The sequence below is a fragment of the Colias croceus genome, chromosome 3 (genome assembly GCF_905220415.1).
Source record: "Colias croceus chromosome 3, ilColCroc2.1".
Lineage (NCBI taxonomy): Eukaryota > Metazoa > Arthropoda > Insecta > Lepidoptera > Pieridae > Colias > Colias croceus.
In genome coordinates, this window is record NC_059539.1 from 4161751 (window position 1) to 4173989 (window position 12239).

Below are 12239 nucleotides of genomic sequence, written 5' to 3' on the forward strand. Positions count from 1 at the left end.
GTACTTATGTACCTAAAACTAAACTTCTTGCAGGGCAGTGGGACTCCGTGAAAAGAATTTGCAATGGAATAAATAATTTAATATCCATCTATAAATAAATATATTGAAACATAAATCAGTGATGAATAGTTACACCAATGACTTATGAAAGAAATGTGATTTACGCTTTCAGAATATACACAATGGGTTGAAAAGCAACTGTGTGCGGCATTTATTCTCACTTTTTATACACGTTATTTTATACAGGTCTATTTTACAATCATCTAATATCAATTTATTGAAAATGGAGTTAGATGTATCACCCGTCGAAAGTATGGACATGGAATATTCAGACAACTCCTCTGATAATAAATACTTGACATGCAGTACGAATGAGCAATATACTGTCATTCGCATTCCACAAGATAATGAAAAGCCTAGTAAACATTCCTCCAAAAAACAGTCGAAACGAAGGAAAAAAAGTTCTAACCACTCCAGGCCTTTACCAAGAATCATAGTTAAACCTTTACCTCCACCTCCACCAGCCGAAAACAGAGAATGGACGGCCGCGTCAACATGTACTGAACCATCTTCATCAAATAAACCATCAACAATGCGGGAAGTGTTGGCTAGTATCCCAGGTTTCTGTTTAAAACCAAGAAAAAGAAGTGGAAAAAAATTGTCCACAGCTGCTCAGTTACAACAAACTAGAGAAGGTTGTATTGACTTAGAGACACCAGACTCTATACTTGTTAACACCAATATTAGGCAATTATTAAATAAACATACATTTTCACTATTGCCTCCTTTGTATCAGTGTAAACTTGGACAATTACTTCCCAATGTTGATAGAATTAGTTCTTCAGGAAGGTTAAGTTCATCTAGTCTAAATAATGAATTTTTTGCGCGTGCTTGCTTGGAATGGCAAGAAAGTCTCTCTGGAGGTGAATTTACACCAGAAAATCAGCAGAAAATGAAGACTGAAGCAGAAAAAGAAAAAAGTAAAATAGATCCTTGGAAAGTTAAGCATTTCGAGCCATTTTGGGGTGAAAAATCAAGAAAGGAAAAAGCTTCAACAAATGTAAATTCAGAACGACCATCATTAAAAACCACAATTAAACTAAGACCAACGGCATCAATAACTAGTAGCAGTACTGTACCTAAAGTTAAGAAAAGTAAATCATCAAGTAACAGCAAGAGAATGCGTTCTGTAGGAGCTGTGACACGCTCATCCTCAAAAGTTGAAGAAAATGTTGAAGAATGTAGTATAGCAACTAACAAAACTGCTGCTCCAATACCAGATTTGTTGCCTATTAAAAATACTAGGGGGCACAGTCATGGCTTTGTTGAATATCCAATAGATTTTAGTTTTTCAGATTCCTCTGTAGTTAGAAATGAAGATACTGTATCAACTACACCTGTTGATCCTCTTCTACTTCCAGACAATGAAAATGAAATTAAACAAGATCTAGATATGACTGTAGTTAAAATAGAGGAATGCAGTACATCAAAAGATTTCGAAGAAGATAAGTGCAATGATTCTGATAATAATTATACTGAATGTAGTAAAAGATTAAGCAGTGATGATGAAGAGTACAGATTTTCAAAAAGATTAAGGTATGATGAAGAACCCACAACACCTAAACACTTTGAAGAAGTAAAGTGTTCAACTTCTGATAATGACTCACTGGAAGGCATAAAGAGAATAAACAATGATTGTGATAAATATTCATTTTCTAAGAAAATAAGATTTGAAGCCAATCCTACTAATGACACAGCTTTCATTCCAAAGCTTGCAGAACAAACAAGTTGTAATGGTTCTGACATAGAGACAAATGAAAATCCAGAACAATTATACCAAAACAATGATAATGATTACCCAGAGCATGATATTGGTGACACTAACAGTGAAGACAGTAAGGCTACTACCTCTGCTTATGAATATGATGAACGAAGTGTTTCTTCTATGTCCAGCTTAAAAATAGAGGCCCATCTTAACAATGTTTCTATTGTAAATGAGTCTAATGAACATGAAAGAGACTATGAAATCAAACATGACCAAGAAAGCACTAATTTAAGCTCTGAGAGAGAAACAAGAAGTGAAGAGTCTAGAAATAAATTTGTACCTGAACTGTCTGAAAACAGTGAAAATGTTTACATGAATAACATTCCCACACAACCTGAAGCATCTCCAAAAATAACTAAAGATGACGTGGATGAGGAATCTCATGAAAATATTGAAATGGTAAAGGACACTGATGATAAGACACCGGTTCATCAGAATGTGGATTTGAAAAATGATGAAAATGCAAGTGTTCATAAGTCTCCTGAAAAATGTAAAGGTGTACAAGATGCTCCCAATTATTATGATGAACATTTTAAGGATGCTGAGTCATTTATCTTAGAGACTGGTGGCTTACCTATTATTACATCTCGTAAGTGAAACAATATATTTAAATAAAATATACTTATACATATTATATAATTTATGTATATCAAGTAAATAGGTACATTTTAATTTTATTCAGTATTAATAAATTTTGAAACTACTTTTGTAACTTAATATTATTCAGTTCCATTGATAAACATTCTTTGATATTTCAGAGAGTGAAGATGTAAAGTATACACCACAGCCAAATTTCATGGAACTGACATCTTATATGAGTGAAACAAGTAAGTTTTATTCAGATGACAATTGCAGAATAAAAACATATGTAGGTAGTTGTTAATTTGTATACTAATTTGTCAGTTAGTTGTCATTTGAAAATTGCTATGGTACTTTACTGAAAATATTATATTTTTTATGACAGTGAATCCTTGTTTTAGATGTTACTGCAATAGTCACAATGCCAATGACACAGACTACTTCCTTGCCAATGATGGAGGTGACAAATACATCAGTAAGTGGGGCTTTTTATTTTATCTTTTCTTTAATTGAAAAAATTCAACAGTAATAAGATTTATTAACTTTTTATAGATGGTATCATACCCTGAAGACATGCAAGACCCAGCCAAACATAAGAACTCTTCAATATTATGGAAATCAGAAAATGAATGGGTAAACAATGAAAACATAATAACATTACATAATTTTTCCAACATGAACACAGACAGTGCAAAGTATGTGAGTGAAGACTCAAAAACGAGTATAGAAGATGTAAATATGAATGATGAGAACTGCATGTTTAAAGAGGAGAGAGATGCTAATTTTAATATGGAGTCGTCAAATTCATCAGAGAGCTGTCAATCAATGAAAGACACATTAAAGCAAGAAACAGATGCAGCACCTAGTTTAGTGTCTAGTACAACTGTAGCAAATCCTCAAGTGAATTCTTCAGTGACACACACAGTTAGATCTTCTGGCAAGAAATCAAAATCGGGAAAAGAGTCTAGCAGGTAAAAATCTGTTGTCTCCACATTATCTCTGTAATAAAATACCATTTAATATGTTGTAAGAATAAAATTGAATTGGTTTTTTTAGGAGTCGCAGCACAAACAAAGTGCCTCCAGGAGCAGTGAACCTTGAAAGGAGCTATCAGATATGTCAAGCTGTAATCCAGAACAGTCCAAACCGAGATGCCCTGCGGAGTCAGTTGAGGCCTCCTCCGGCCCTTCTGACGAGACCCACGCGGCAACCTCGCCCACCGCCTCCCGTTTTAGTTAGACAAGTGTCTGGAGCTGTGATACAACACAATGAGGTAATTCACACTTTCAAATACCATACATATAGCTAATTTCGTGTTTTACAGAGAGACTACACAATATTATATGTAATTCGCATACACGCGCAGTTGCGCGTATATAGTTATATGCATGAAGTCCATTCATTGTTTTCATCTACTTGATAAGAGCGTAATATCGATGAAGTTTTTTGAACATAATATGGTAGACGACAAGTGTTGTTTCTATAAAATATTTCTTCTTCCTTTTCTTCATTTAGAATTAGAACCTAAACCTAAAATGAATGTTTAATTTAATAACAGTGTAATGAATATCATTATTGTATTGTTTGTTCCAGATAAATGAGAATCGGCCAAACAATATGGGTCAATATATTCTAGTTCAAAGAACTCCGAATGTTGCGCCTCGAGCATCTAGTGCGCCACCCACCAATCAGAATATAAATATTGTAAGTTACACTTTTTTATACTTAAAATTATTATAAAGTACATACTATAAATAATGTTTTTTTGATTAATTTAATAGTTTCAATTTACTTATTTGATTGAAACATAACTTAAAAAATTAAAGAATTTGATGTAAATGGAAACTTATCAGGATTTCAGGAAATACAGCTATTCATATCATTACTTCAATTGTTATATTATTAATGTGAAAACCTGTCTGTCTTTTTGTCTATTATGCTACCACGGCTAAACCACTGCACCGATTTCGATGAAAGATCGATCCCTAAAAGGTCGCAATGGAGGTTTCACTTATACAAACACACAGCTCAGTCTAATTTATAAACATTATTTACAGAACGTAACGCGATGCAGAAGTGTGGGCGCGGACGATTCGTGCGTGTGCAACTTGCGTGCAATGATTCTGTGCAAAAAGTGCGGAGCCTTCTGCCACGACGACTGCATCGGGTCCGCAGAACTCTGTCTCACCTGCCTTATACGCTGACCACACGAGCTCGTCCGAATACCTTGCCATATCCAAGCAATAGACTGATAATTATTTTACTTTTGTGTTAAGAGTGCAGTGATACATTGGATGGTAGAGTGAATAATGAAGCCAAATGGAATGTAATGCGGTTGTATGAACGGTGGTGCTAAATGATTTAAACATGTCAAGTCTTCACTTATTTTCGAGAACATTTTAGAACGGAGAGTGGCATGTAGATCAGGACTGTCTCTGAGACACTTTTTATTTATAATTCAGTAAAATAGTGTAAATAAATTGTATCATTTTGATAATAATCACTGCGAGTGCGGTAATTCTATGAATGAGCAAATGATCCCACAGCGATAGTACTGTGGGATGTTTAGGTGCAGTACTAAAATATGTAAAAGATATATTTATACAGTGTATATTTCAAATAAATTGTACCTTTGTTAGCAATACCTAGCTTGTGGATGGATACATATTATGTATTACAAATTGTTTCTTATTATAGAGTATGATCATTAATTGACAAAATTGTACGGGAAATATTTATACATGTGCACAAATGTTTGTAGTGATATTTAAAAAAAATAGGTTATGTATGTAAATTTCACATGGGGATGCTATATATAATTATTATTCTAACAATGAATGGTTATGCACCGAATCATAAATAATAAAGTTAAATTTTAAGGTTTATGTTTGGATATCTAGTTATTAGAATAAGACAATATATTTTTGCCATTCTTATAATTTTTTAAAGCATCACAATTTTTAAGTTTTCGCTCCTTCTCATATCAATATAATGGTATTCAAATCTATAGTCTATGAGATGCTTGGCGTTTTCGAAAAATGAATCAATAAAGTAAGATTATTAAACTTAAATGAGTACTGAAAATGTGAGTACATTTAAAAATGCTATATTGAAAGTATTTTTAACTAAGTACATAATGTTTTTTGAAAATATTCTCATATAAAGATATTCACCAATTACAGTAGAACGCATGAAGCAAAACCACGCAAAACAACGGTAGACACTTCGCTTTGTATTGCGCTTTTTAAAGTTTATTTTATGTGTAACTTTGTTTTTCATTACCGCAAAATTCGGACAGATAATCGGCGTTCTACTGTACAACAAAAGTAAAAGGGTGTAGATAGATTACCAATACAAATTCGATCTTCAAAAACGGCACACTAAAGCCACGTACGCTACTCACGTACCTGCCGCAGGGGCAATATTGGAATTGTACCCTTAATTGTGTTGTGTATAGACAAGCAGGGGCAGTTTTTAAATTGGCCTCTTTGGCTTTTTAATTGCTCCAACTGCCGTGCAACAGGTCGCGGTATTGCCCCTGCGGCAAGTGTGTGAGTAGCCCGCTTTACATGGCATGGCATGATTCAAGTATCCTAAAGATCGACGTCATTAAGAAACAACTGAAGTAAAGTGATTTTCATTCCAACAACCTATCTACACCTTTTTACTTAACATCATTGATATCCTCTGCATCTTTCTTGATATTGAATAAGGGGATATGACATTTATTATGCTGATTTTAAATTAATCATACTTAAGTGTTTAAAATTATCTTATTTGTACTGTTTTTTTTTTTTTTGTAAGTGTATGTACAGATATTTATTGTCCCGAGAAGGCTGATGAGTGTAACATCGGATATAGTTTTAAGCGATTGTGTAGATTTAGGGCTCCTGTACACGATGCCTCCGCCGCGCCGACACCGCACCGCCACCGCGTCTCTATGCTGTGTATACGTTCGCGACCGCACCGCCCCCGCGCCGACGCCGCACCGCCACCGCGTCCGCGTACCATACCACTATACAGTTGTTAGTAATACATTGCTAGCTGTGAACTTGCCGTTCTAACTTCCTTTAATCTGTTCTGTGGAACACGCGTTAATAAAATTTTATGAAAATTACACTTAGTTACCGTATTTATTTTTCTCTGTATCGGGTAGATCCCCAAAGTTCTCGTTCATTATATGACAGATCTCAAACCAAGCTTTTAAATTTTTACGTTGGCGGCCGGTAATGGAATAGGCAAAGTCAAACAGTGGCGAATGGCGGCGCGGTGGCGGTGCGGCGTCGGCGCGGGGGCGGTGCGGTCGCGAACGTATACACAGCGTAGAGGCGCGGTGGCGGCGCGGTGTCGGCGCGGCGGCGGCATCGTGTACAGGAGCCCTTAAATATATAATTGAAGCTATCTTGAAATATTTACACTTCTGTGCAAATTTTCAATAATTATAAGTAAGATTTTGTTAAATTAAAAATGCTAAAATATATGACACTCAGTTTTTAATGCAAAGTTTAGTGTACAATGAACATTTGATAGTTTCACATATATATATTTGTATTTGTCCTTATTTATAGTACAGAAAATTGCTCATTGTGGTTTTAAAACCACCTGTTTCTTGTATTTAAATAATAATCTACAAATTATTTTATGATAAAAGTAATGATAACATTAGCATATTATTAAACTCGCAAAATATTGTATTATTGAAAATAGGTTTTGTAACTCTTATCTTTGGATAATAATAGACTGAAATTGGTGTGGATTTCATACTTGCAAATTTTTATACTTACCTAAGAATACTTTTTTGAAAAGTATTGCTGCACACATTCATGCATTCATACTGAACTTGTTTTACCTGACCTTAGTTCAACAAAACATGTAGGTACAAGTCAATAGATGTGCGCTAACACATTTTGTCCCATATATACCTAGATATGGCTCAGCTGAAATATGCATATTTTTTTCATATCGTGTAGGTGAGCAATAAATACGTTTATAAATAAAAATTGGTTGCGACACCTCACTCTGATTCGCGCAAGCGAAATGTTGAGCATAAATACAACTTTCCGACATCACTAATCGGGGCCTCGACTGGCCGGACAATAGTCCAGCCAGTCTAGTAGACTGGTCGAGGGTCCTCTTTCGATGGAGGAATTCCACCTTCCTTGCTTCACAAATTTATTAACAGTTTAACTGTTGTGCCTGTGGCCTTACCGGCCGAGTAAAATACCACATCGGATAACGCATATTTTTTAAATTATTTACGGCTCACCTATACCTAAAGTGCCATTTTATACAAATATTAAGTCTTCGAGAACTTGCGGCTTTCTGCAATTATACAAATATTTATACCCTAGGCTAAGCTATGTGAACATTAGCATTTTCATAGTATTAAAATTGTCCCAATCAAATTTTCAAACCGATACTTTATTTCTTATCTTTTTTCGTAGGTAGGCCTACCTATTTGCATATTTTTTTGTTTGCACGTTTTCTAGCTTCTGTAACAAGCGGTCTTAATGTTGATTTAATTGAAATCTATTTTTGACATGGAGAAACTTGCAAATGATCGTGAATATAAAAGTTTTTCTGTATTTAGTTGTAGGGTATTGGTAATTTTTATACCTCTTCAGTTTCGTAAGTAGTTTTGTAATGTTTTGCACTCTGTGACAATCTGCGTATTTTCTTTTTTGTCCTGCTTTTTATCAGATTAATCTTTGTTCAAAAAGAAACGTTTTCTATTGTAAATATTCCAAGGAACCATGGGTTGACATTTCCTTGTCTTGTTGACACAACGTTTATATTATTTACAAATTATACATACATACCAAGGTGCATTTGCTGCTACTGTTTTTTGAATCTTCTGAAAATATCTTCATCACACGTAGGTATAGCGCCCGGCAAACTTCTTGGCCAAAAAGTAACGTGGTGGGGGAAGCTTGCGCATATAAAAATGTACTAAACTTGATGCGCAAACTTCCCCCACCACGCTTCTTTTTGGCCAAGAAGTTTGCCGGGCACTATACTTATGTACAATAGCTTGACCGCAACCTATATTAAAAGTGATTAAATTGTACCTATAGCTTGACTGCAACCGGCGCGGTACACCGTACAGCGGTTGCAGTCAAGCTATAGGTACAATTTAATCACTTTCAATATTAGTTTTTTTTATACCAAATTTTCTTTTTGAAAATATTAATATGTAAACATGGCTAATTTGATATTTCATGAATGCAGCCTACAGGTATATTCTTTAAAATCTTTCATTTTCAGATATAACGTCATTGCCGACAATTTTTATGTTAGGTACTTATCTAAAATATTTAGTCTTTTATAAAATACATTATTATACTATTATGATTGCTCGGTAAATATCCGAAATAGTGTTTCATAAATTATCTTAATTTTATCAATGAATAAATATGTAATCGAGAATAATTCTATAAACGTAAATTTTGGGGCATTAAATAACTACCTTGGACTGTTTATTTTTAGAAAACAAAATTACATAATTATGAGCCAGTGAATTTATATATTATCATCAAAATTACACTCATTGATCACCCAAATATTTCACATGAAAATGTTGGTGGGCTTGTTACGCTCGAAGGAAATTATTTAAAAACAGATACTAAGGTTTATCGGAATACGTATAACAGTAATAACTAGTTCTATATTTTAAGTTTTCACATCATACATTTATTATGTACAAAATTCGCAATTGTTATTTATTGGTATAAGTTAATTTAAGCACATGAACACTTTCTCTAATTAAAATTATGTTCTTTAGAAATTTTGCGTTTATTTTTTGTTGTAAGTATAAAGTTCTCTTTCCAAAAGAAGCACTTATTATGGACATTGCACTAGGTCTAGATCTAAAAACAGAATCTCATATATATTAAAAATATCACTGAATGAATATGAAAGAAAGAAATATAAAATGTTTTATGTCCATTACTACCCTATGTATTTTTGGATAGGTTCATTTTTTTAGAAAATAGTACTTATTAGTATCCTACTTTCTGTTCCTACTAATATTATAAATGCGAAAGTTTGTGAGGATGTGTGTGTGTGTGTTTGTTACTCTTTCACGCAAATTCTACTGAACCGATTGCAATGAAATTTAGCACACATATAGAGGACAACTTGAATTAACACGTATAGTATATGTTTTATCGTCATTTTCCCGGGATAAAAAGTAGCCTATGTCCTTTCTCGGGTACCAAAATTTCTCCATACCAAATTTCATGAAAATTGGTTCAGTAGTTTAGGCGTGATTGAGTAACAGACAGACAGACAGAGTTACTTTCGCATTTATAATATTAGTATGGATACTAGCTTACCGCCCGCGGCTTCGCCAGCTTTCTCTAAACGATTTGAGATTTAAACTATCCTATCTCTCAATTTGGATCGAACTGCACATGTGTGTGAATTTTATTATTATCGGTTAAGTTGTTTAGGAGTCCATTGAGGACAAACATTGTGACACGAGATTTATATATATATTATATACCTACATATTAAGATAGTAATAGGATACTACTTAATAATATACCTACCTAAATGCGAAAATTTGTGCGGATGGATCATGGATGAATGAGTAGGTGTTTGTTACTCTTTCATGCAAATACTACTGAACCGATAACAATGAAATTTAGCATAAATATAGTTAATATAGAGGGTAACTTGGATTAACACATGGAAAGGTTTTATCCCGGATATCCCACAGGAGTGGGAACTATGAAAACGGGAAAGCTAGTATTTCTTTTCGGATGAATAGTGATTTTTTATGTGTGTTACGACCTCGTCCTTTTTCACAAATATCCATTATTTATAAGCATATTGTTAGCGTTAGCTACTAATTGGCTACTTTTAACACTATTCTGTGATATTGCTTTCTTTGGAAATTGAACACATCTTAATATTCTGGAGACTGGAAAAAGCGGTAAATTCAAAAAATCTACGCAACCATAACTTCATGGCTCATGCCTTAAGATTTTATTTTGTAATCTAAGAGCGTTTTCACATTGTCCGGTCCGATATCGGATATCGGGCGCCGATAGCCGATATCCGATATCGGAGGCTAAGTAAAATGTATGATTTAGGTACCTGTCTTTCACATTGTCCGGTCCGATATCGGATATCGGAGCCAACACCGATATTCCCGTGAACTATCGGACGATAATGTTCAGTGTTACCAACTCAATTTTCGAAAAGGTAGTATACCAACAGCAAAAAAAGCACTAGTTTGTGTATTTTCAGTCATTTCTAGGCGCTAAATGTAAAAAAAAATCCTTTCATTTACTTTAAACCTTTTTATTAAGAAAACATTCATTTAAGTATTTAAAGGCATTAAAAATACTATTTTTACGGGAGCTATTTTAATACCGTCCTATAATATACGGCAATTGGCTGAACTGAAGTAAACAAAAATATATTGCGTTCTTAAATTCAACCGTATCTTCGAAATATTAGTGTCTTTTATCTTTATTTACTCATTCTGCCTCGCTCCTCCTCCTACTTGGACTACTGTTGTGCTGTAAGCTGTTTATTGTATTGTTGTCATTGAGTCACAGATTTAGTGCTTTGTTTTAGCGCCGATATCAAACCTGTATAATAAATAGCACATCTAAATAATATTAAGTAATTAATAATATCAAATCTTTTTTATATTTTACTTTTCCAGCTGTTTTTGAAGTCGGTTTCTTTTTTGTAGTTATTTTTACTGTATGTACAACTACGATCTATCAGTTGAATTTTTTTAAATCAAACTCTTTTTATTGAAAAGAAAATTTACAATATGGCAATTTTGTTTAGTTTTCTCTAAAATTTCAGAATTAGAATGCGGCGACCTTACATTTTGTCAAGAACGCGCGGCGACTTTTGAGCTTGTTTGGCTTGTTTACTATTTTGGTTGTCATGGCTCGTATGCTTAGATTATATATGGTTATATTATTATTAGTCTGTGGTACTACGTAGATAATTTACTGTTCTGTGGTAGATAACAGCACCTACATTTGTAAATGTAATTTGAATTTATATTTGCCAGTTTCGTCGCTTTAATACTGAGTTGAATTTTATTTTATTTTATTTGTATATGAAAATAACAGTCGTACATGATTTAATATAAAAAAGTTCTAAAATTCACTACGACCACACAACATGTTCTATTATTAAAAAAAGAAAAACAGCATATAAAAAAAACAAGCCTCACAATGAAATTGAATATTGAAACTAGATTCTGACTCTGCAGAGGGTACAAATCCAAACTCCGCAGTCAGCAGATTAAACCGGTTTGAAAAACATAGTTTATTTATTACTATTTATTTTATTTAAAATAAAGTTTATTTTTTGTAACATAAATGCATCCACTGTTTTTTTTTAATTCTCCATATATCTACTTTTCCAGTTTCTGGCAACACTCATGATATCGGGACGATATTATCGGATAATGTGAAAGGGCAAATTGTGTCCGATATCGGATATCGGCTATCGGCTTCCGATATCCGATATCGGACCGGACAATGTGAAAACGCTCTAAGGCTCATGCATTTTATCTAAGCCATGATCTAAGCACTACATTTGCTGAGGAAAATTAATTAAAGTTTCATAAAAAATTGAAGATCAGGTATTTACCTAATATTTCCTAAAACCAAGGAGATTTTTTGCACCTGCCAACCTTATTTCACATGTTTCACACCACAGAACAGTAAAAACAAACATCCAAATGGTCCAAGTGGCAAGTACCAAAAAATCCCCATTCCCCGCACCAATCCCGCATCCATTCCTTCATGACCTTTCATCCCGTCATCCTTTCATGAATGACGATTTTCATCACATTTTC

General features: G+C 33.8%; 1 protein-coding gene across 1 annotated transcript; it reads left to right on the plus strand.

Moving 5' to 3' along the window:
- LOC123706410 (putative Polycomb group protein ASXL3) lies at nt 1-5067 on the plus strand. The gene is made up of 7 exons (XM_045655678.1): nt 1-2414; nt 2584-2652; nt 2806-2879; nt 2957-3375; nt 3461-3677; nt 3998-4108; nt 4462-5067. Exons 1-7 carry the CDS (start codon nt 284-286, stop codon nt 4606-4608), a joined length of 3168 nt encoding a protein of 1055 aa, XP_045511634.1. The 5' UTR covers nt 1-283; the 3' UTR covers nt 4609-5067.
- The last annotated feature ends 7172 nt before the right edge of the window (nt 5068-12239 follow it).

What these genes read in the sequence shown, in the direction of transcription:
- LOC123706410 (XM_045655678.1), top strand. Translation starts at nt 284, where the DNA reads ATGGAGTTAGATGTATCACCCGTCGAAAGTATGGACATGGAATATTCA. An exon ending in CTTACCTATTATTACATCTC is followed by an intron (nt 2,415 to 2,583) that starts GTAAGTGAAACA and finishes TTGATATTTCAG; the next exon opens with AGAGTGAAGATGTAAAGTAT. An exon ending in TCGGGAAAAGAGTCTAGCAG is followed by an intron (nt 3,376 to 3,460) that starts GTAAAAATCTGT and finishes TGGTTTTTTTAG; the next exon opens with GAGTCGCAGCACAAACAAAG.